This window comes from Erpetoichthys calabaricus, chromosome 2, assembly GCF_900747795.2.
Source record: "Erpetoichthys calabaricus chromosome 2, fErpCal1.3, whole genome shotgun sequence".
NCBI lineage: Eukaryota > Metazoa > Chordata > Cladistia > Polypteriformes > Polypteridae > Erpetoichthys > Erpetoichthys calabaricus.
The window spans coordinates 250,198,790-250,225,137 of NC_041395.2; the positions used below are offsets into that span (position 1 = coordinate 250,198,790).

The 26,348-nt window shown below is 38.1% G+C and overlaps 1 protein-coding gene across 1 annotated transcript in view; it reads right to left on the reverse strand.

Moving 5' to 3' along the window:
- Positions 1-26,348, reverse strand: part of dntt (deoxynucleotidyltransferase, terminal) — a 374,911-nt gene that overhangs the window by 312,985 nt on the left and 35,578 nt on the right. The window contains exons 4-6 of the mRNA XM_028793415.2: positions 13,637-13,708; positions 6,370-6,493; positions 2,038-2,170 (exon numbers count right to left, since the gene is read on the reverse strand). Coding sequence (XP_028649248.2) covers positions 2,038-2,170; positions 6,370-6,493; positions 13,637-13,708 — 329 coding nt within the window. The remainder of the gene's footprint in view (positions 1-2,037; positions 2,171-6,369; positions 6,494-13,636; positions 13,709-26,348) is intronic.

Sequence of the window (26,348 nt, forward strand, 5' to 3'; positions counted from 1 at the left end):
AATAATAATAATAATACATTTTATTTATATAGCGCCTTTCCCATGCTCAAGGCACTTCACAAGAAAAAACAGCAGGGTATATGTAACATTAGTTTTCCTGAATAGAACAATGAAACAGATAACAAAGCATTAAATAGAATAAAGGACAATAACCCAGCGTAAAATGTTACATTCAATACTAAATGAAAAACCTAACAAATAACCTAATTTGTGATGTAACAGATAAACAAATTATCCTGAGCACCTGGACAGAGAGGTAAACTGAAAGAAAGGGCAGAATGTTAAGTTAAGTTAAAAGCCTTCCTAAATAGATGAGTTTTAAGTTGTTTTTTAAAAGAATGAATGGAGTTGGCTGATCTAATTGATTTCGGAATGTCATTCCAAAGTCTGGGTGCTATGAAGCTGAAGGCCATGTCACCCATAGAGTGCAGGTTAGTGTGAGGCACAACAAGATTACCAAAATCTGAGGACCTTAGTAGGCAAACAGGAGCATAGTGATTTAGGAGGTCACTGATGTAGTCCGGTGCAAGGCCATTTAAAGCTTTGTAGGACATTAATAGAATTTTATATTCAATCCTGTAAGACACAGGGAGCCAGTGAAGGCGAAACAGGATGGGTGTGATGTTATCGCTGTTGCTGGTTCGTGTAAGGACTCTTGCAGCAGAGTTTTGAATCAACTGGAGCTGTGATATAAGATTAGAAGGGGCACCTGCCAGCAGCGAGTTACAATAATCGATGCAGGATGTGATTGAAGCACGGACAAGTTTCTCAGCATTAGAAAAGGAGAGGCATGAGCAAACACATGATATGTTACGGAGGTGAAAGTAAGAAAGTTTCTTAATGTGGTTTATGAGGGCGGAATAAGAAAGGAAGGAATAAAAAAATGACACCAAGATTCCTTGCATCAGAAGAAGGTCTGATGAGATCAAGTGACTGAAAAGGAGCTCATTTTCTTAAGTAGCGCTTTAGTGCCAATTTGCAGGAGTTCAGTTTTGTTGCAATTTAATTTTAAAGAGTTCTGCTCCATCCAGGTTTTAATTTCACTGAGGCAAGTTGTGAGCTGAGAAAACTCTGATGAAGTTGCACTTTGACATTGAAATACAGTTGAGTGCCATCTTCATAAAAATGATAACCCAGTCCATAGCTACGAATAATATGGCCAAAGGGAAGCATATAAATACAGAAGAGAAGAGGACCGAGGTCAGAGCCCTGAGGAACTCCTTGTGTGACTGGTGCTGAGCTGGGTCTGCTGTTGCCAAGACTAACAAACTCTTGCCTATCAGTCCGATAAGACTTGAACCACTGGAGGGAAGTGCCAGAGATACCCAGCATATTCTCCATTCTGGACAGTAGAATGTCATGTCTGACAGTGTCAAATGCTGCACAGAGATCTAACAGAATTAATATGCTGGTTTGTCCAGAGTCTGCTGCCATAAGCAAATCATTGGTTACCCGAAGAAAAGCAGTTTCACAGCTGTGCTGCGCCCTGAAGGGGCCAGGGGACAAAGTCTTTATACCAAGCTAAAGTCTAATCCCAAAATCAGTCCCATTTTTCACTAAAAGCCAAACATTATACAATGAATTCAGCAACTCCAAAAAAATAAAATTCCATGCATAAAATTCCAAATTACAGCTTAAAAATGGAAAAATTGTAAAACAAAATCAATTATAAATTTTTTAAAGGTGTGTTTTACACAAGACATTGAAATATAATTTTCTTTAATTGTACCCAAGTCTATGGTCTCTTCAAATTAAAATATCAGTTTGTAAATCAAAAATTTGAGTGTAAATATTAAGTTTAATCTGTGTATGATATATTAACATACTACACTGTGGAAATAAAAATAAAATTTAATTTAAAAATGATGCAACCATTTTGCATAAAATTATGTAAATGTCATGTAAATGATATTAAAACTCCAAATGAATGAGCAACACAATGTGAGAAAGACGAATTAAAGTCTAGTGAGACAGAAATTTTGAAAAAGACTAGAAATTCTATTACAGGTACTCTGAATTTTACAAAATCTACTATACCTTCTAAATCCACCAGTAATTACCACAGCAGCATCTGGATCAAATCTTCGGCATGCGTCCTTCACAATCTGACCCACAGCCTTCGCTTCTTCCCAACTAACTGAACTTATGATGTCATCATAGTAGAGCAGGCCTGTTAATAAAATGAAAGATGTGTCTGGCATATGAGTACAAAAGAAGCAGTAACTGCAATAGCAGGGTGAAGTTCTACCAACAATATAATAACGGCCAATCTCTTTGAACATGTTAAGGAAAAAAGCTGAAAGTGCCTGAAGGAAAATATGCTATAATTGTATTTGTACATTAATCATTTATACAGTTTCAGAATCCCTAACCTCTCTTACAATCACATAACCTTGTATATTTAAATGGCTCAGTAAACTCCATTAAACTATGAACTCACTGGTATTTCCAGCTTAGCGCCCATTCCTATTCCCCATCTTCCATAACTGTTCTATGCCAAGTGATGACAAAAATGCTAATGTTTGTGTATATGTGTTTTAATCCATTTTAAATATTTCAAACTGCTTCAAATAACTTTCAGAAATCCCATTTCATCAAAATTCAAGGTACATTAAGAAAAAACTGAAGTTGTTGAATAATTTGAAAAGATTAGTGTTTGGTGATACTCAAGCAAACAAAATCAAAATGTGCAGTACAATTTGCATTAGGCTGACATTTTGGTAGCTCCTGCTGCATAAAGGAAAATCAGTGCAGCAAAGACAATCAGAATAATAATAGAAATATTTGCAGTGTGCATTAATATTCTGAAAAGTGAAATTAGTAAAGTGAAAACATAAATAAATTACAAAAACCATAATAAAAAGATGAAACAGAATTATGGAAAGGAAGGTACTGTAAAACACACAAATCATTCTTCTTCTATTTAAGGCTGCCCCCGCTAGGGGTTGCCACAGTGGATCATCTTCTTCCATACCTTTCTGTCCTCTGCATCTTGTTCTGTTACACCCATCACCTGAATGTCCTCTATCACCACATCCATAAACCTTCTCTTAAGGCTTACTCTTTTCCTCTCTCCTGGCAGCTCTATCGTTAACATCCTTTTCCCAATATGCCCAGTATCTCTCCTCTGCACATGTCCAAACCAACGCAATCTCACCTCTCTGACTTTGTCTCCCAACCTTCCAACCTGAGCTGACCCTCTAATGTACTTGTTTCTAATCCTGTCCATCCTCGTCACACCCAATGCAAATCTTAACATCTTTAACTCTGCTACCTCCTGCTCTGTCTCCTGCTTTCTGGTCAGTGCCACCTCCAGTCTCCAAACCATATAACATAGCTGGTCTCACTACCGTCCTGTAGACCTTCCCTTTCACTCTTTTTGATATCCGTCTGATCACAAATTACTCCTGACATTCTTCTCCACCCATTCCACCTTACCTGCACTCTCTTTTTCACCTCTCTTCCACAATCCACATTACTCTGTACTGTTGTTCCCAAGTATTTAAACTCATCCACCTTCGCCAGCTCTACTCCCTGCATCCTCACCATTCCACTGACCTCCCTCTCATTTACACACATGCATTCTGTCTTGTTCCTACTGACCTTCATTCCTCTCCTCTCTACAGCATATCTCCACCTCTCCAGGGTCTCCTCAACCTGCTCCCTACTATCGCTACAGATCACAATGTCATCAGCAAACATCATAGTCCACGGGGACTCCTGTCTAATCTTGTCTGTCAACCTGTCCATCATCATTGCAAATAAGAAAGGGCTCAGAGCTGATCCCTGATGTAATCCCACCTCCACCTTGAATGCATCCGTCACTCCTACTGCAGACCTCACCACAGTCACACTTCCCTCGTACATATCCTGTACAACTCTTGCATACTTCTCTGCCAATCCCGACTTCCTCATATAATACCACAACTCCTCTCGAGGCACCCTGTCATATGCTTTCTCCAGGCCCACAAAGACGCAATGCAACTCCTTCTGGTCTTCTCTATACTTCTCCATCAACACCCTCAGAGCAAACATTGCATCTGTGGTGCTCTTTCTTGGCATGAAATCATACTGCTACTCACTAATCATCACCTCACTTATTAACCTAGCTTTCACTACATTCCCATAACTTCATGCTGTGGCTCATCAATTTTATCCCCGCGTAGTTATTGCAGTCCTGCACATCCCCCTTATTCTTAAATATCGGCACCAGTACACTTTTTCTCGAAACTCAGGCATCCTCTCACTTTCCAAGATTCCATTAAACAATCTGGTTAAAAACTCCACTGCCATCTCTCCTAAACACCTCCATGCTTCCACAGGTATGTCATCTGGACCAACAGCTTTTCCATTCTTCATCCTCTTTATAGCTGTCCTTACTTCCTCCTTGCTACTCCGTTGCACTTCCTGATTCACTACCTCCACATCATCCAACCTCTTCTCTCTCTCGTTCTCTTCATTCAAAGTACTCTTTCCATCTTCTCAACACACTCTCCTCACTTGTGAGTATGTTTCCATCTTTATCCTTATCACCCTAACCTGCTGCACATCTTTCCCAGCTCGGTCCCTCTGTCTAGCCAATCGGTACAGGTCCTTTTCTCCCTCCTTAGTGTCCAACCGCTCATACAACTCATCATTCACCTTTTCTTTAGCCTTCGCCACCTCTCTCTTCACCTTGCACCTTATCTCCTTGTACTCTTGTCTACTTTCTGCATATCTCTGACTTTCCCACTTCTTCTTTACGATCCTCTTCCTCTGTATACTCTCCTGTACTTCCTCATTCCACCACCAGGTTTCCTTTTCCTCCTTCCTCTGTCCAGATGTCACACCAAGCACCCTTCTTGCTGTCACCCTTACTGCATCTGCTGTAGTTTCCTTACTGTCTGGTAAATCTTCTCTACCACCCAGTGCCTGTCTCACCTTCTCCCTAAACTCAACCTTGCAGTCTTCCTTTTTCAACTTCCACCATTTGATCCTTGGCTCTGCCCTCACTCTCTTCCTCTTCTTGATCTCCAACATCATCCTACAGACCACCATTCTATGCTACTTAACTACACTTTCTCCTGCCACAACTTTGCAGTTTTCAATCTCCTTCAGATTGACTCTTCTGCATAGGATGTAATCTACCTGTGTGCATCTTCCTCCCCTTTTTTACATCACCCTATGTTCCTCCCTCTTCTTAAAATATGTATTCACCACAGCCATGCCCATCCTTTTGGCAAAATCCACTATCCTCTGTACTTCTTCATTCACTCTTGACATACTGTTCCTTCAGAATAACCCCTACTCCATTTCTCCTCCTATCCACACCATGATAGAACAATTTGAATCCACCTCCAATCCACCTGGCCTTACTCCCCTTCCATTTAGTCTCTTGCACGCACAATATATCAACCTTCCTTCTCTCCATCATATCTGCTAACTCTCTCCCCTTAACAGTCATACTGCCAACATTCAAAGTTCCTACCCTCAGTTCCACCCTCTTTACTTTCCTCCTTCACTCTTAAACTAATCTGAGGTCCTGTATCCTCCATAGCTCCTCTCCACTGCCCAGTTTCCTTTCCACAATGTTCTTGGTGGTTCCAAATTGCACAGTGTCATTTGCAAATTGCATGGACCATGAGGCCTGATGTACTATTCTCCTAGCAATAACATCCTTAACCATAGTAAAATGATATGGGCTTAATGATGATCCTTGGTGGAACCCAACCTTAACTGGAAACCTATCTGTTATTCCTACACTACTTCTCACTTGTATGTAGGCCCCTCGTACATATCTTGAACTATCCTTACATACTTTTCCAGTACTCCCTTCTCTCTCATACATCTCTCCACATTTCTTGCCAGAGAACTTTATCATATCCTTTTCTCTAAATAAATACCATGTGCAGTCCTTTCTCTGTCTCTCCATATGTGTCCATAATCTGTCTCAAGGCAAAAATTGCATCTTTTCCTGATATAAATCCAAACTGTTCTTATCTGCTTTTAATTCATTATCCTTTCTCATATTTTCATCATATGTGAAATCAGCTTTATACCACTATCATTTCCACAATCATGGATGTCTCTATTGTCCTTATATATAGGCAAAATCACAATCACACAATTTCTCAATTGATGTGGCATTATTATTACACAATAGAATTCTCTCTTAAACAACTAATAAAAAAAACAAGATAAGTCAAAAACATTAATATTACATCAACCATTTAAAAATGTTTAAAGTATTGAAAATCAATGTACATTATATTATATACAGTATCTAAACAATAACAGAAGGCATTAAATATGTTGCAAGAAATTTAAAAAGCATTATCTTTGTGTGGCATGTGATTAAAAGATAAAAGCAACAATTAAAAATTTTCTGACCTGCTTTCTGCATTTTTGTGAATCTCAGGCTTGTGTCAGCTTTCACTTCATCAAGTGAGCGTAGTCCTTTTCGATACCATTTTTCAGCTGTCTTCAGCCCCACTCCAAATATGCTTGTAAAAAGCTAAAGTGGAAAAAACTGTGTCAAATATTTCCATGACAGGACATAATAAGTGCTGAATAAGTAAAAAAAACAAATCTCTAATAATGCATAAGATTAAGCCTACCCTTTTACAGGGCATAGTATGGCCTAACGCTAGCAAAATTTTTCCTACTACAAACTAATTCTATATTCCTGTGGCAAAACAGTATTTTCATTGCTCATAAAATTACAAAGTGCATCATTGATTCCATTGAATTTAGCAACCTTCTATCTGATTTGGCCATAAATTATGATCATGTAGTACTGATGGGGGATTTTAATGTACACATTGATGTGGAAACTGACACTTTTAGCAAATGTTTTACTTATTTGTTAAATTCAGTAGGATTTTGTCAGATTGTCAAAGGTCCAACTCATAATCATAACCACACATTAGATTTAATTATAACTTACAAAGTTGAAATTCAAAATTTAAATATCACTCCATTAAATGAAGTTATTTTCCGATCACTACTTAATTACATTTGATTTAGTCCTGCCCTTGTCAACACACTCCCAGATTAAAACAAAGACAGTGCGACATCTAGATTGTAATTCTGCTTCAAAATTTATAGATACTTTGAGTAAGTCGAGTGTAACTGCAGAAAACCATTCAGATCAGTTAACATCAAATGTAAACGTGGAAAACAATTTAGATCAGCTAACATCACATTATAATGTGACCTTGAGAGATGCTCTGGACACAGCGGCTCCCCTTAAAACAAAAGTGATCAAAGCACATAGAAGCTCTCCCTGGTTTAATGAAAACACTCGAGCTCTTAAATTAGAGTGTCGAAAACTGGAGCACAGATGGAGAACAACAAAGCTACATGTCTTTCAAATTGCATGGACAGAGAGTGTTAATAAATATAAAAAAGCCCTCTTTAAAGCTCGCTCAGAATACTATTCTACATTAATAGATAACAATAATAAAAATCCTCGGGTACTGTTTAGAACAGTGGCTAAATTAACAAATGGAAATTCAGATCAACAGTGCAAAATACCAACAGATATTAGCAGTACAGACTTTATGAACTTCTTCAATGAGAAAATTAAAAATATAAGATCCCAGATCTCTGCATCACACTACAAACCAAATACTGGCTTAGCAGACCCTATCTCACATTGCATTCAGCACTTTAGTAATTTTAATCCTGTAACTGAGCAGGAAGTCTTAACTTTAATTTCTAAAATGAAGCCCACTACTTGTTCCCTAGATCCAGTACCAACAAAACTAGTAAAAAGTGCAATGAATGTTCTTGCAGCGCCTATTCTAAACATTATCAGGAGTTCATTATTGCATGGCACAGTACCTGATACACTAAAAGTGTCAGTCATTAAACCATTACTTAAAAAGTCAAACCTAGACCCACACATACTAAATAATTATAGGCCTATTTCAAATCTACCGTTTCTCTCTAAAATACTAGAAAAAGTAGTCACCAATCAGCTTCAGTCACACCTTACGCACTACAATTTATTTGAGAAATTCCAGTCTGGCTTTCGCACTGGTCATAGTATAGAAACGGCACTAACGCGGGTTGTAAACGACATTCTGATATCCTCCGATGAAGGAAACTCCACTGTAGTTATGTTGTTGGACTTAAGTGCAGCATTTGACACCATCGACCATTCTATTTCACTACACAGGCTAGAAAATGATGTTGGGCTTACAGGCACCGTGCTCGCTTGGTTTAGTTCTTATTTATCAAATCGATTCCAATATGTACAGAAATGTGCTGACAGTACTCCATCATTATACACAGAAGTTCAATATGGTGTCCCGCAGGGCTCAGTACTGGGACCTTTACTGTTTTCACTTTACATGCTTCCACTGGGATCTATCATTAGGAAACATAATGTTAATTTTCACTCGTATGCAGATGACACCCAGTTATACCTTTCATTTAAATCAGATGAAGTTTCTCCAATGTTGTCTTTAATTAGTTGTGTTAGCGAATTAAAGGAGTGGATGAATGAGAACTACTTGTCTTTAAACACAGATTAAACAGAGATGTTAATTGTTGGAGGGAATGACGCTGATCATAACAATATTTTGTCATCATTTAACTCAGTTGGAATCCCAATTAATTTTACTGAATCAGCCCGCAATCTAGGAGTTATCTTTGGCTCTAGCATGTCATTTAAAGCGCATATTACAAAGTTGTCCAAAACATGTTTCTTCCTTCTTAAAAATGTTAGGAAATTAAGGCGCTTTCTAAATAAACAGGATTCTGAGAAATTAATTCATGCATTTATCTCTAGTAGGATTGACTACTGCAATGCGGTGTTCACTGGATGTTCAAACTGTTCTTTATACAGCCTCCAGTTAATACAAAATGCGGCTGCAAGAATTATTACAAGAACAAGAAAATACGAACACATAACTCCAGTTCTTAAATCCTTAAACTGGCTCCCGGTTAAGTTTAGGGCAGATTTCAAAATCCTTCTTTTAACATATAAAGCATTAAATGGCCGAGGTCCAGCTTACTTGTCTGAACTTATCATGACTTACAAACCAGAGCGCACATTAAGATCTCAAGATGCTGGTCTGCTTATGGTTCCAAGGATTAATAAAATAACAATGGGAGGTCGAGCTTTTATTTACAGGGTCCCTAAACTGTGGAATGGTCTGCCTGCTACTATAAGAGATGCCCCTTCGGTCTCAGCATTTAAATCCCGGCTGAAGACTCACTACTTCAGTTTAGCATATCCTGACTAGAGCTGCTGATTAACTGTACATACTGCATCTCTGTTGTTAGTCATTAGCACTAAAACATAAGTAACATGATAGTTTGAATTGGATACTAACCCTCACCTATTCTGTTTCTCTTCTCTGTACTCAAATGTGGCACTTGGTGCCACGGCCCACCTGCCAAGTTGTTTTGCCTGCCTAAGGTAAAGTCATCCCAGATGGAGGATCGCAGGAATCGTGAGAAAGAGGGGTCCTTTCTTCAGATTGGCTGGCCCAACACTGTTTCAGCTGTGGAATGGCCAAATGGGGGAGGTAGCTTGATGGATGAGGTCTCCAGGAGTCTAAAATTATCTAAATCTTATTATGTGATATCATCTACTGTTAAATTCTGCTCCGTACTTATAAAAAAAATTTTATTTTTTTATTGAGGATTTGTTCTGTTCTGTGTATTGTATTGTATTGTATTGACCCCCTTCTTTTGACACCCACTGCACGCCCAACCTACCTGGAAAGGGGTCTCTCTTTGAACTGCCTTTCCCAAGGTTTCTTCCATTTTTCCCTACAAGGTTTTTTTTGGGAGTTTCTCCTTGTCTTCTTAGAGAGTCAAGGCTGGGGGGCTGTCAAGAGGCAGGGCCTGTTAAAGCCCATTGTGGCACTTCCTGTGTGATTTTGGGCTGTACAAAAATAAACTGTATTGTGTTCTGTCCCAGTTGCAAAATATTAGTGCAATGAAAATGCAGGAACTAATTTCTGCAGCCTGTTACTTCAACTTGTGCAACTTACCTGTTAGTGAACATTTATTTTTGTGTAAAAGTATAATTCCTGTGGCAGGCGGCTGGGGTCCATGCCCAGTCAGGATGCCCCTGCACACTATATTCAGGGGGAGCCCTGGATAGTGCAATACCTCCCCCTGGATGCTAGATGGCCGCCCCCATGGGTTGGAGCGGTGCCTCGGTTTCCCACAGGGCTCCCTGGGAATTGGAGCTGGGTGCAGCCCTGTTGGGTCCCGCAGGCACCACCAGGGGGTGCTGTGTTTGGGACTCCAGAGCCCATGTGAGCAGCATGTTCATCACACCCGGAAGTGCAGTCGGAACTCGGTGATCAAGCACCTGGAGCACTTCCAGGTGATCTATAAAAGGAGCCAGCGACCACCACTCAGCGGCCAGAATCGGGAGGAAGAGGACGAGGTTGCCAGGGAGAAGTGGTGGTGCCAGAGGAATGTATGTTGACTTGTTTGCTTAGTATACTGTGTTTTGGGACTGTGTATTGCCTGTGGGGTTCACGGGGAAGACGTGCCCCACAGGTGAAGAAAAATAAAGTCTTTAGTGTGTTTTACACGTGCCTCCGTGTAGCCTGTGCCAGGTTGGGTGCAATATAGCGTCTTATTCACATTCCCTAGAGCCATTTGCTCTTGAGGCTCAAACAGGAACATATTGCTGATTTTGTCTTTTCAGCATGTTTTTTCATCAATGAAAACCCATACCCTTCTTACTGTAAATGGATGAAATTACTTATTGAGTGACCCCTGTGCAAATATTTAGTTGTATCTTAACACACATTGCAGAACCCTTAATTTCAACACCCTTTCATTGATGACTTTCTCTCAACTATCAACCTGTTGCTTTTGTTTTTTAAAGTAGTGACACCTCATCTGACACCAATGACATCTGTTCATATTTACTGTACATCTTTAAATGAGCACAACCCTAGTGAAACTATAAAGAAGGGAGGGCATTAATGTGAGTAGTCTTAAGGCCCTGTTGATTATGTTTTGAATCATATAATGTATAATAAATTACTACAGCAAAATGCCCATTTACTAAAACAGGCACAAAGGTAACAATGGCAAGTGTGTCTGTTTCAATCATGTCATGCATTTAATAAATCTCTGTTCACTGGATATGCTAGACCTTATGCTCCCTTTTCCTTGTACATTTTGGTGGCTTTGTCAATCAGACATTTTAGCCCTTACTTCTGTCTTTCTTTATGTGTCATGTTGCTTTTGTTCACTGGACTTTCCAGCCCTCTTGTGGATGCTGCACAACATTACACCTGGTCACGGAGGTTGGACATTTTCTTATTTTATATAGATAGATACATGGCTTGTATGTGTATAATGCCTTTCTTTAGATGAGTGATGCTCCCCTCCTTGGTCTCATTTATTAATAATTTGCCATTAAACTTTTGGCAAGGTGGGATTTAGCGGGCTAATGCAATCTACTATAAAGACAACTTTGGTAATTGTAGTGATAAAAGTCACTAAACCAGATAAAGTCAAAAAAAGGATTTTGAATTGAAATCAGTTCTGTATTTTCAAACAAAGCTTATAAATATCTCAGTAACATGCAATGTCATATTAATTAAAAATCATAAAATTGATTGTGACTTCAGCAATTAAATAAACACATAAAATAAAACAAAAATGTGGCACTACTTGTACAATCCTAACATGGCCGCCCTTCTGGAATTCATGTTCACATACCATTTTTATTTCAAAGTATTTTTCAAATGAGACTGATAAAGCGATTTAGTAGCATGAACATTTCTTGCTTGCACCCGGAAGTGATTTTGTGGCCCATCATCACACGAACATGTGAAATATTGAACCAGGGAACCAATACAATAGTAATTCATTATTTTTATTTTGCCAAAATTCAGCCTCCTCCTCAGAATTATTGGAGAGGGTGCAATGATAGAAACTGTAATGTTTTAAAAAGTATTTTTTTTTTACTAATTAATAATATTGAAAAAACACTGCACTGAGGGCCTAACTTCTGAGACTGAACCATCCACTGGGAGGTCAGTATACTTCTTGAAAATATTTGACAGATTCTCCTGTACTTTAGCCCAGACTTTTCTGAAATTGTTCAAATGACTGAAAATACTAGGAACAATAACTGATGACAGTGAAGAATTGGAGGTTATTAACCGTGCACATATTCTAAACAAGACACTCCATTAGCACAAGCTTTATCAATATTTCTCAAAGCCAGTCTGTTCAAGTCTGTTGAACTTCATTAATATTAAGTATTAATAAATGCCTTAAATATTTTCCCAAACCTTGATTAATTTTTTCTGTTTACGAAATGGATTCTGGATGATAACCAGATGTTAGATTAGGTAATTTCTAATTTGGTACTGAAATTATGTCATAATCAAAAAATAAATTGGAGGCCAGGATTAACGATAATAGGTGTAGGAAAACAATGTAATTTGAAGATGTCTAACATTCACAATTTACTAGTTCAAGTACAATTGGATGCTTTTCAGTGAAATAACACGAGCAGCCTTAGTAATCTATCAACCACTACAAATTCAAATGGCAGTATAAACTTGGAAGGGCGTAGTTCTGTGTTAAAACCCATGGAAATGTGCTCTCATGGTCTATTAGAATAGTGGTAATGTTTGGAAAGTCCAGATAAACAACAATTAAGCGAGTTAGCCCAATTCCGATTTACAAATGCTGTAATGTAAAATTTAACACCCTGTAATGCAGTGGGCTACCAAAACTACCTCAGAATATCAATGGTATGGAGTGATCCATGGACAAAAATGAATTGTCCTAAAACAAAACTCCTTAACAAACAAAGTCACGTAGATATAATAACCAATCAGAAGTCCCCTCTGGTGCGTTATTAATTTCCTGAGCTCTGATTACTAGTTCCTCTGTATTTACAAAATAAAAGCGCACGTGTTTATTTGATATTTGGACTAACATCTTCACACATTATATACTTCACGTCATTACTAGTATAACATGAAAAACGCTTCTTCTTTAGGTATGTGTTCAGCATTTCCTTTCATCCTGCACTTACCCAGATCTTTGTACATGGAACACACATGAAATGCATGTATTCCAGATAACAAAATACAGTATTATTTACCCTATACAGCTCCAGGCACCTCACACACAGATAAGGAGCCTTGAGCTGGGAGAACTTTTTGCCCACGAGCTGAGCTCCGTCAAGGCAGGGGATAGAACAGCAGGCTGCTTGCTGTTTATGCTGATCGACGCATTTACAAAACAAAAGATGCTGATGGAGAGGTGCAAAGGGATTTAAGGTGGGCCAGGATTACGAGTTTTTTCATATGCTTCAGGAATTCTAGTGTTAAAAAGGCAAAAACAAAGCCTATGACCTATGCCATGCAGGGTCAGCTTGTCTCCAAATCGCTGTATTGATTCATGGAATGGGGGTTCTTCCACCAGCTCAGTACTATACCAGTGCCATTACCAGATTTGCTCTTCACTGCTGAGTTACAGAAAAATTATGGCATGATTTCAATCCATGAATGTTTCAAAGCTTCAAAATGAAATAATATTTTTGCTATAAACAGGGAAAATGTGACTGTCCACCTTTAATAAAATGTAATTTGACATAAATATCAATAATTACAATAGTATCTCTGTTCAGTTAATGTTAGAAGCCTACCTTAATTGTTTTATATCTTTCATCCATTAACACATCTTGAACTTTCAAAGAATTGCCATATTCAAGGATTTCCTGCAACATAAAAGAAAAAGCATGTTTCCTGATGCATAAACATGCAGTATCATCCTGATACCTTTAAAATTTACCCTCACATTGAAATGGAGTAATAAGTGAGAAATCATATTATTTTTGTGTTCATATTGAATTAGAAGACTTACTTCTTAATAGGGTGAGTCTTTATTTTCAGCTAAATTTTAATAAAGAAACACAGATAGATTTCAAAAGTTCGCTTCTGTCTTTAAGTACTGGTAGCTTGTCTGTTTAATCCATGCATAATACTCTTCAATCTTACCATTTTTTACACTCTGTAACAAAAGCCAGAACAAAAATGTGTCCAATTTCATATGCTGTGACAACATGCTACAGAACTGACATTACAGCAAAACTTTTATACTAATGGACTTGTTTCTTTTTTTATTGGCTGTAATACTTAAGTCCATGTTTCTGAGAGGTAGTCAAGGATAAGCCATGAGTAGCCCAAATAGGCGACTAGTACATACAGTAGGTTTTTTCACCTAGACACCTATAATCTGTGCCAGTTTGACATATGCTTGCTGCTTGAGGGTTGTAAATGGGGGGAAAAAATAAATAACTGGACTGCAAACCAAATCCCTGATAGAAAGAAGAAAGGTGTGCAACATAATATGTACTATTGACCTGAGACAGTATGGGAAAATTCTGAAAATATATTTTAGCTTGACTCCCCCTTGTATATAAAGTTAGAAAATGGGATTTATTAGAAAATGTCATTTCTCAATGTAGTCTCCACCCTTCTCAATGCACTTGCACCATCTGCCTAGAACTGCCTGGATTCCAGCAGAATAAAAGGTTTTGTCTTGTCCTCGCAACCACTCGTGCACCCAAGTTATTGTCAAACACTACATGCCGAGGGGTACTACAGTCACTAGTGCCAGTTACTGTGATTTGCTGGAGACCAATGTGAAGCCTGCTATTCGATCCATGTGGCAGGGACTGCTGTCTCAAGGAGACTTTTTTGCTGCAAGATAATGCCTTCCCACATTCTGCTAAGAACACCAAGGCTTGTCTGGAGAAACTAAAGTTTGAGGTATTGCCACATCCTCCTTATTTGCCAGATTTGGCACCGTGTGATTTCCACCTTTTTTGAACTCTAAAAAAAACATCTGGGTGGTCGTCGATTCAAGACAGATGATGACATGAAGAAAGCAGTGCCCGTGTGGTTGCAAGGACAAGACAAAACCTTTTATTCTGCTGGAATCCAGGCAGCTCCAGGCAGGTGGCACAAATGCATTGAGAAGGATGGAGACTACATTGAAAAATGACATTATTAGTTTTGTTAAGGTTTGTTACATTTTCTGATAAATCCCATTTTTTAACTTTAGCTTGACTCCCCCTCGTAAAAATAAAAGTGATCTGAGAACAGAATCAGAGGGCATGCAATATGAAATTTTAAAGTGGAAGAATGGGTATATTGGAAAAAAGGTAAGAGTACAGAAAAGCAAAATAGGAAGTAAGGAACAACAGAATGAAAGCTGCACCAACTTTTATAGTCTCAAATGTAGTGAGTCACAGAAAAGCAACCGTCTGTTCTCATTTCCATACCAAACTACAGGGTTTCATTAACGCACAGAGCACTTATGGCCAACTGTAGACCTTGGAAGTGTGGGGTTGGGGCCACCCAGATCCAGCCCTGGCCCCGGCTGATTTTTAGACTATACTAACAGGCCAGTGATTCTAGTGAAATTGAGTCCACAAAAAAACATTCAATGTTGCTTCGTCAAAACTATGTTGTTTCTCAACCAGTGAAATGTATGCAATTGATCCAGCAACAAATGTCCTTATAAGCCTTCCTGTGCCCCTATATATTCGATGTCAACACAAATAGTACAATTCCCATCATGCTCTGTCAATGACAATTTCATGAACATCCGCACAGTTTAATTCGGACGTAATAGCCACACTTATATTTCTTCTTTACTCGAGCACTTTATGATAGCAGTTTCATTGCCTCACTGGAGTACAGCATGTATCTTACTGTATGTGTTTTTCCTGTCATCCTTGTGTTTAGCCAAAATACTGCCACAAAAGACACTTTTCCTTTCTTTATTTTCATGTAGACAATTTTCAGAAAAATGTATTAATCCAAAAGTAGTTAATGAAGTATGTTCTGTCAGTAAAGTGGCAGATAAATCTGTAAAGCAACAACCAGGAGATGCTTGTAAAAAAACAAAACAAAAAGAGGTATACAGCAAAATGAAACCAAAGCCCATAAGAGAGAAAGTAATCGTGGTCAGTAGAAAAAGAGGGTCAAAGCCAAAAGTACACGCAAGAAAAGAACGCAATGATAAATTTTGAATACTTCCTAGATTTGGTATCCGCAGAGTGAATAAGGATTTGCACAGATAGCCATTCTTTTATCCCACTGCCTCGATTAAGCATGGGTCCCGACCTCAGGTAAAGTCAAATATAAAACAAACTTTAACATCAATTTCATGGAAGAAATTTTATGTCAAATGAAACTTGGCTGTTATTTTTCATGGCTGCCAGAAGTTCAGGTCAAGGTTGAACAGCAGTGTCTTGGCATGGAGAACACATGCCAAAGCTGAATGGCTTGGTGACTCCCAAAAAGACAGCATTCAAGGGTTTTGTTCTCTGTAGTTAATAAACTACTCAAACCCGCATCTGGCCCAACTACCTCTTCTACTGAAGTCTGTGAGGAATTCCTCCACTTTTTCCGTAACAAAATTAAAGATCTAAATAATTCAATTAACATAAATACATCATCTGTTTATATCTCTCGCTGTTTTCCCACTCCATCCAGCTCCTTCTCTAAAGTCTCACCAGTCACATCTGCGTTTGTTAGTAACCTGCTTTGTAAGATTGGGCCAACTACTTGTGTACTGGACCCCATCCCCACCACACTACTTAAATCCTGCCTTCATGCCATAATCCCAACTGTTACAACAATAATAAACTCATCCCTTGACACTGGCTCTGTGCCGCTCACTTTTAAAATTGCTTCTGTAACCCCGATGTTAAAAAAGTCTGGTCTTGATGCTGACAATCTTAACAATTTCCGGCCTATTTCCCACTTACCTTTCCTGTCAAAAGTTCTTGAGCGTGTTGTAGCTTCCCAACTCACCAATTACCTAACCTTTAATAATTTGATGGAACCCTTTCAGTCTGGTTTCAGGGTGTGGCACAGCTGTGAAACTGCTCTGCTATGGGTAACCAATGATTTGCTTATGGCAGCAGACTCTGGACAAACCAGCATATTAATTCTGTTAGACCTCAGTGCAGCATTTGACACAGTCAGACATGACATTCTACTGTCCAGAATGGAGAACATGCTGGGTATCTCTGGCACTGCCCTCCAGTGGTTCAAGTCCTATCTGACTGATAGGCAAGAGTTTGTTAGTCTTGGCAACAGCAGATCCAGCTGAGCGCCAGTCACACAAGGAGTCCCTCAGGGCTCTGTCCTTGGTCCTCTGCTTTTCTGTATTTACATGTTTCCCCTTGGCCATATTATCCGTAGCTATGGACTGGGTTATCATTTTTAAGCAGATGATACTCAACTCTACTTCAGTGTTAAAAGTGGAACTTCATCAGAGCTTTCTCAGCTCACAACCTGCCTTAGTGAAGTTAAAACCTGGATGGAGCAGAACTCTTTAAAATTAAATTGCAATAAAACTGAACTCCTGCAAATTGGGACTAAAATGCAACTTAATAAAATGAGCTCCTTCCCAGTCTATCTTGGCGGTGATCTCATCAGATCTGCCTCTACTGTGAAGAATCTTGGTGTCATTTTTGATTCCTCCCTCTCTTATTCCGCCCACATAAATCACATTAAGAAACTTTCTTACTTTCACCTCCATAACATATCCCGTGTTCGCTCCTTCCTCTCCTTCTCTAATGCTGAGAAACTTGTCCATGCTTTTATCACATCCTGCATCGATTATTGTAATTCCCTACTGACAGGTGCCCCTTCTAATCTTATATCATAGCTCCAGCTTATTCAAAACTCAGCTGCAAGAGTCCTTACTCGAACCAGCAGCAGCGAGCACATCACACCCATCCTGCTCCGTCTTCACTGGCTCCCTGTGTCCTACAGTATCGAATATAAAATCCTACTAATAACCTACAAAGCCTTAAATAACCTTGCGCCAAACTACATCAGTGACCTACTCCATCACTATGTGCCCTTCCCACCCACTAAGGTCCTCTGATTCTGGCAATCTTGTTGTACCCCACACTAATCTACACTCCATGGGTGACAGCAGGGCCTTCAGCTGTATAGCATCCAGACTCTGGAATGACCTACCAAAATTAATCAGGTCAGCTGACTCCATGAATTCTTTTAAAAAACAACTCAAAACTCATCTGTTCAGGAAGGCTTTTAGCTCTACTTGACTTTATTTCCCTTCTCTCAGTTTACTTCTCTGTCAAGATGCTCATGTAACCTGTATGTGTGTGTGCTAGACCATCAATTATGTTGTCTGTTTTTTTCAGAATTCACTGTCTTAACCTTCTTTATTTATTTATCTGGTTTGTACAATGCTATATACTGTATACCCTGCCGTTCTTTATTATATTCTGTAAGTGCCTTGAGCATGGGAAAGGCGCTATATAAATAAAATGTATTATTATTATTATTATTACTCAGATATTACAAACACCCATAGAGATGCTGGAAGTGGACCTAACAACAGAAATAAACACTGGTGGCATTTGAGGACCCAAAATCATACCAAATCATGACACAGTGTTCCCAGTCAGTACCTATTATGATGTTATATTTGACATCATCTATGCTGTGACAGACAGGCAACCATCATACAATTGGTGAAACATGCACCTCATTTTACTGTGACTTTATTTTATGTGACAATAATTCCCAAATGCCCAGCCTCACATTTTTGAAAAAGCCAACAGTGTTGTCCTCCAGTACATCGCCTTTAACTTCCCAATAAAAACCAACAACTAGCGTTAACCACTTTTTAAATCAAGCAAAATACAAATGAAGTTGATACAAATTAAAAAAAATAACACCACAAATCTCTATGAATGTGTTCTGAATAGTTTTTCTTGTACTTCCTGTAGAAGTGATCATGTCTTTGAGTATATGTGGTGCTGGACATAGAAAAAACAGTGTGTTTACATTTTTGCAACATACTTTTTTGTTTTCCCCCAGAAAAATAGTGCCACATAATGAGGACATAGCCGATTGAATTGTCCCAAGTAGTGTTCATCTAAAAAAACATTGAAGCGGGACTGTAAAAGAGTCAGCATGGTTCTCAATGGCTCAGCATTTTTTCATCTTCTAGTTTGTTGTTGGTTGGAAGGAAATTGCTTCTTGCATTTGGTTTGCCAGGGTGAAGTTTTAATTGCTGTTTGTTTTATTCATGGCATTGCTATGTTTTTTCTTTTGTGATGATGCATTTGACATGCAGTAGGGGCGCCTTCTCCAGTCATTGGAGTGCTTGCTCTAAGCAGTTATTTTTATAGGGAGTGTCTATGATTGTGGCTATCAAGACACACACGATTCAATGAGGGTGCTGGAGACGAGGACAGTAAGACTTGGGTCTATCTGATTCACATAAGCAATGAAGTAGATGTTGCTGTTACCACCTATCACATTTTTTATCCCATCTGGTATGTGGTCTGAAGGCACATAAGAGCAGCTACTGCTTGCACCTCTCTTGAAAATAAGCAGTCCTGGTCACTCTGCTGAGATTATTGTGAGAGTCTCCAGTTAGCGAAGTTGGCTTTGTGTCTGACCTGCAGCATCATTACTTGGGCATCTCTGGCAGTTGTTGCTACAGAGTTGAAGCCCCATTCGTGTCATATAATCATTTGGACATACTTATTGAAAGTAGCAGAATGGAGAATGGGGCCATACATATTCTATAAGGTAATGCACGCCACGACATCTATGCCAACTGTGAGAGGTACTTCAAGCCTGATTATTTTGCCACCATCCCATGTTCATGAAAACCAGTGGCCACATTACATGTGTTGGGGCAAGAGCTGTCAATTGAGACTAAGATCAAGCTTCAAAGGTCAGGGATATATGAGTTTTTGCATGGCAAACAGATACCCTTAACAATTTTATATATACATGACTAAAATGGGAAATGCACACTGTTATCTGTAAAAGGGTAGAGGTATGTTTTGTTAAACACAATGTATAACTCACTATGTAACACTGTATACATACAAAATTAAGTAAACATATAGACACACTTTTAGTTGAATTTTATGTTGCCTTAATTTTATTTTATCTATCTGAATTTTATAACAACCAGATTACCTAAAGCATAGGTAAGTAATTTGACACTGAAATGAAGGAGGGATAAAATTTCCTAAATATGAGAAAGTAGGAGATATTGCCATAGATCAGTTTGGATCATCTGGTTTATGTATGGGTAATAATATTTGACAATGCAACTGGTCACTGTAATGTAGAACTCAACATGCAGTTGCCTTTAGCTCCTTTACTCCAATGTTATGAGAAAATTCTTGAGGTCCTTCAAGACATTTATTGACCCAAAGTGGATTCCCCTCGTAAATATCCTTGTGAGGAAGTTGAGTTTTGCCTAATCTCTGTTATAACAGGATTTGCATTTTTCTCTAATTTTTTTGTGCTTTCTGATTTGTTTTCTGAAAATATATGCATTTGATTGAGGTTTTTTATCCCATGGCTTCAAATGCTTTCACTAGTTATCATCCAGAAAGTGTTATTTTACCATCTTCACTGAGATGCCATTTCCCTTATCGAAGGTGCCACCATTTTGTGAAGTGTATGTTGCTATGTTGCTAGGTAATCGACCTGGAAGAACACAGATGGAGACGTCATGGGATCTTTAATATAAAGGTCATGATGAACACTTACTTTTAATTCAAGTTTCTGGAGAGAAAACCATAAGATGGGTGCATTATTCTTTAAGCAGTTTTCTTGGCAAACAAATCCTTGTAAACATATTTTTGACTACAGTTTAGAGTTCCGATTTTTAGCTTTATGATTGTATTTCTGCTTTGTCAGTTATAAATCTAGCCTACCTTTTGGGTCACAGTCATTCTTCTGGTGCCTTACTAAATTATTTCTCATTTCTGGCAGATGCCTGTGTGATATGGCCTCCATTTCTTGTGAACACCAAGTTCACATAGTTTCTTTTTACAGCTTTTCCTAATCTATGCATTTTTTATTACTTTATAACAAAGTTCTTTCATCTTTATTGTCATATCCTTCCTTTACATTCACTCTGTGACTAGCAAAGGCTAAAAATGCTGGAGTTTGTATCCCAAGAATGTGTGCTTATCTTCAGTGGCAGGCAGAAAGACAGGAACTGTAAAACAGTCCCTGGAAAACTTAGAACTACTAGAGCATGGAGGTCTAAGTACTTATCAAATGCACATAATTTAGTTCTTTAAGATATGCACAGAGAAAGAGCTAATTTTATTTTTACACTTTTTCTTAATATGAGCATGGAAATGTGCTTTAAGAATACTGATTGGAACAAATAAAATGAATGTTCTTGCAAGGCACAGTATCTGCAAGATTAGACTACGTACTAAAAAGAGAAAATTGAATTTTTTTAAAATGTCTTCTGAGTCTCAATGTCAAGGATTTTTCTCACCTAGAGTACACGATAATACACATCAGAAAGACTTCCTTTCACATTCTGAGTGGATGAGAAGTAAGTTCCCTGTGCAGAGAAGCCTGATTTAATCAAATTGCTCCTTGAGCCTCAAGCAAGCTGCATTTTCCCCAGACATCAATGGCTCTTGGCTCATGACATATAATCTAAGCTACACCATCTCACTGTACAACTCTGATACACTTCTCTACTTGAACAACTGTCAGAAATGAAATTCTTTTGAAGCCCTCCATTACTCGCTCGCATATTGAACCACAGGTCAGCCACGGTCACACTTCTCCCCATCTTGTGATTACCACACACTCCCTACATATCCATAATGTACTCAGCATAGTCACTGCACACTCCACTGCAGTCTCTACAACTCACATGTGCATAATGTCAGGTTTTGTTTTTGTTTTGTTTTTTCAAAAAGAGGAAAGCCAATATTATAAAAACCTTCTTGGATAACATACCAAAAAGTTATACTACTTAAAGCCTCATTAAATTAAATACTTAAATTACCAGAAGAAATGGGGAATCCATTCAGCAAATAAAATGGATCAGAAAATAACAACCAAATAAAAGTAAACAAAATATACTGAGTCAATGCAGTCAAGCTAAAGCCAACACAAAGAACTTAAACTTAAATTACACAATAATTCAAAAACATAATAAGTCGAGCTAAAACTCTTTCAGCAAAAATATAGTCGAATCCAACTTCTGGAAGCTGAACAATAAAATGAATGCTACCGAGTAAACAAGAAATAGCCTTAAGCCAGAAAACCTAGTCAATGTGGGAAGGGAAGTATAAAGATCACTGCAAGGCATAATAAAGTCTCAGGAAAAGGACAGAGGCTACCGGGGTGACACCACAGGAGGCTACACAAGGCCATTACATAGCCCTCAGGTCACTGCAATTTTCAAGGCTGCAGCACCCGAGTAAGTTGTTGTAATTGGTGGACTCATCCCTTGACTTGAAAACAAAACAATGAAAGAAGAAAGAGAAAGAAAATACAAACAAAAAACAACTTAAAGAGGTGAAATGGTGGGCCAAGGAGTGGACCACAAGCCAAACCATGAAACATATCCTATAATTAGAGCCACGAGCCATTTCTAGATGATTCAAAATTGACTGCATTCCTAGCACTAAGACCAAAATAGTACTGAAAATTTGATATCACCATTAAGCAAAGCAGCCTTATTCCTTTCAATCAGCAAACAGCTGTTCCAACAAAACTCCTCTCCACAAATTAAGTGTGCAGTTAACACAGCAGTTCTACACAAAACCTTCCCATGCTCTTTTTTCTCATCATCTGAGGCTAACTAGAAACATGTTCTCCTTTTAGGACATCTGTAGTTCTGTGTACTATACACACAGGTATGATGCAGAGTGGGAGACTTCCATCTTAGTCCATTACTAACTACACTTTATATGTAGAGCTGCCTGTAATCTATGTTCAAATATAAAACAATGAGTCAATGACAGCTCATTGAAGTTCAGTTATTAAGCAGGACTGGGTGCTTGCAGCTAACCTGCAATTTACATAAAGTCTAGTTTTATTAGCATTTGAATAATGAAAGCATTCCTAAGACTCATTTGCCTATTTTAAAGCTAGTGTAGACAGTAATGGTCACTATGAATACGTTGCCCTTTACAGGTACAACATACATTTTCAGGTCAGCTAAGTCACACAAAAAGCAATGGCACTGAAACAGAAAGGATTTGTGACGCGGCTCCATTAGCCTGATTTTTCAAATAGCATTATATGTTCATTATTCATTATTTTAAGTTATGAATGCATGCTCTATTTATACTCTGCAATTAGCTTTCTCTACACAGAAAATAAAGTAACCCAGTTTTTAAATACTTACTCACAAATGTTACCATAGTTTCCATTTTTAATTAGATTTTTTTTTCATTGTTTTTCCCTTTAATTTTTATTATTATTATTATTTTAATTTCCTTCTTCCTGGGACACCCATAGGGGATAAACATATCTTGAGGCAAAAGAGAGCATAGGAACAGAACTGAAGTATTTTATCTCAAACCAAGGCCAACACACCATGTGTTGTCTGAATGGATAGACATTCACAGCAGGATTAAAATTTGCTTGTCAGTTTCTTCCCAGGGCTCTTTTCAAAGCAAGGAAGATGAGTAGAGAAAAACTTTACACTTTCAGTGGCATGAAATGTCATGGTTATAGCAAAATTAAAGCACATTGTCAAGTTGGCTGTACCATGTTCCTCAACTTTAAAATTAGTTTTTGTTTTTGTCAGAAAATTACAAAAAAGTAAACTAGATAAAAGAAATATGCAGATGCATGCAATGATTTCTCTAGGTTGGAGGCAAAGCTATCAATCATCAATCACATAATCCAATGAATACATTGTATTGTTAGTGTGGTGCGTGTGTTAGTGTCGTTCTATATGGTGTTCCACAAGGTTCTATCTTGGGTCCGTTGCTCTTTTCGATCTCCATGCTTCCATTAGGTCAGATTATCTCAAGGCATAGTGTGAGCTACTGCAGCTATGGTGATGATACACAAATGTATTCATCAATAGTGTCTGATGACCCTGACTCTCTTGATTCACTGACACAATGTCTTACTTGTGTTTCTGAATGGATGAGCAGTAATTTTCTCAAACTAAATAAGGAGAAAACAGAAATTTTAATGATTGGCGAAAATGGATATAATGAGGGTATAAGAAATAAACTTGATCCATTAGGATTAAAAGTCAAGATAGAGGTAAAGAATTTAGGGGTAATTATTGACTCTGACCTGAATTTTAAATCACATATTAATCAGATTACTAGGACAGCATTTTTTCAATTAAGAAATATAGCAAAAGATAGACCTCTTATAACACTGCAAGATGCTGAGAAATTAGTTCACGCTTTTGTTTTCAGTCGGCTAGATTACTGTAACGCACTCCTCTCAGAACTACCCAAAAAAGACATAAATTGAATGAACTCGAACAGAATGCAGCTGCTAGAATCCTAACTAGGAAAAGAAAATCTGAGCACATCTCTCCAGTTTTGATGTCACTACATTGGTTACCTGTGTCATTTACAATTGACTTTAAAATACTGCTTATGGTTTATAAAGCCTTAAATAATCTCGCTCCATCTTATATTTCAGAATGTCTTTCACCTTACACTCCAAATCGTAAACTTAGATCCTCAAATCAGTATTCTGCTTATTATTTCAAGAGCTAAACTTAAAAGAAGTGGTGAGGCGGCCTTCTGCTGTTATGCACCTAAAATCTGGAATAATTTACTGATAAAAATTCACGAGGCTAACACTGTGGAGCACTTTAAAAAACTGATAAAAACACCTTATTTTAACATGGCTTTCTCATAACTTCATTTTAGTTTAATTCTGATACTCTGTATATGCAATTAATTATTATCATTCATGGTGGCTCCAAAATCCGCACTAACCTTTACTTTCTCTGCTGTTCTTTTTCCGGTTTTCTGTGGTGGCGATCTGTGCCACCACCACCCGATCAAAGCACCATGATGTTCTTACATTGGTGGATTAAAGGCCAGAAGTCCACATGACCGTCATCATCAAGTTCTTCTACGTGAACCCTAATAACCATGAGGAATGATTGAGGTCATTTATGTTAGGGAGAATGCCTAGAGGGGGCTGGGCGGTCTCGTGGCCTCGGAACCCCTGCAGATTTCATTTTTTTTCTCCAGCCGTGTGGAGATTTGTTTTTGTTTGTTTTTTCTGTCCTCCTGGCCATTGGACCTTACTTTATTCTTTGTTACTTAGTATTGCCTAATCTTATTTTTATTTTTTCTTTCTTCATCCTGTAAAGCACTTTGAGCTACATCATTTGTATGAAAATGTGCTATATACTGTAAATAATTATTGTTGTTGTTGGTGGTGGACATCATGGGATATTTCATGTAGTAGATATAGTAACGGATTGCCAAAATCCAAGATAAGTGACATATGACCGCTGTAAGGTATGTCATTAGTTTCAATGGGAGGAAAATCTACACTTACTGAAGGAAAGCTGCCCTATATTCCAAGGTACCGAGAGAGATGTTACCCTGGGGCAGAAGCTCCAGGCATTGTCAAGTGCTGGGAACACCCAAATCAAGACAGTAAAGTCATGATGCACTGGAAGGAAGCCTACAATTTACACCCCAAGACAGCCAACTCAGATTATGCAGGATACAATCGGAGGCTTGTGGATTCCTCCATACAAACACTGGTAATCAAAGGAACTCTCCATAATTTTACATTACCCTGTACCATTGTAGTAAGGCCCTTACATTGCTAATCAAGGTCTAATGGCATTGTGATATAATGTTTAGGACTGTTGCTTTAAAGCTTTTTTCTAGATCCAATGGTTTTTTTTTTCCTTTTGGTACTCCAGGACACTGTCATTCTTATGGTATAATTGAGCTTGGGTTTGTGAATGACTATGCTGTCCAACGGTGTCCAATGTTGTGCTCCATGCGTCCTGAAGAGGCTCTTGCCTCCCAACAAGATAAAAAAAAAAAACTGAACAGTTGAAATGAGTCCTTTCAAGACACCAGAGTTTACTTTGATTTTTAATTTTCATTTCATATCCATTAAAAGATGGTCAATATGACCACTGTAATAAAAAAAATCTTGCAGTTTATAAGAACTAGATAAACAATGGTTTAAATTTATTTAAAATCGGAAGTAAACAGTAAAGTGAAAATGGCAGCATGGCCTATTAGAGATCGTTAGGAAAAGAAAATACAGCTTGGCCCATTAATTATAAAAACATTCTTTTCCTAATACAGTAGAGAAGAACTGAGCCTGTAGTTAAAACTTTTAGCGAGCCTACGATTTTCAAACCCTGAGAGGGATTCAAGGAGTAGAAACTGAAACCAACATCTTAATGAGCATTTTAAAGAACAGGCAGTAAAAAAAAAAACAGGAATAAACTGTCAAAGAGCCAGCAGACTGCAGAGGATCTCAGGTTATGTAGTAATTAGTCATTTAACAACAAACACAATTCGAACACAAAAGACTGCACAGTGGTTT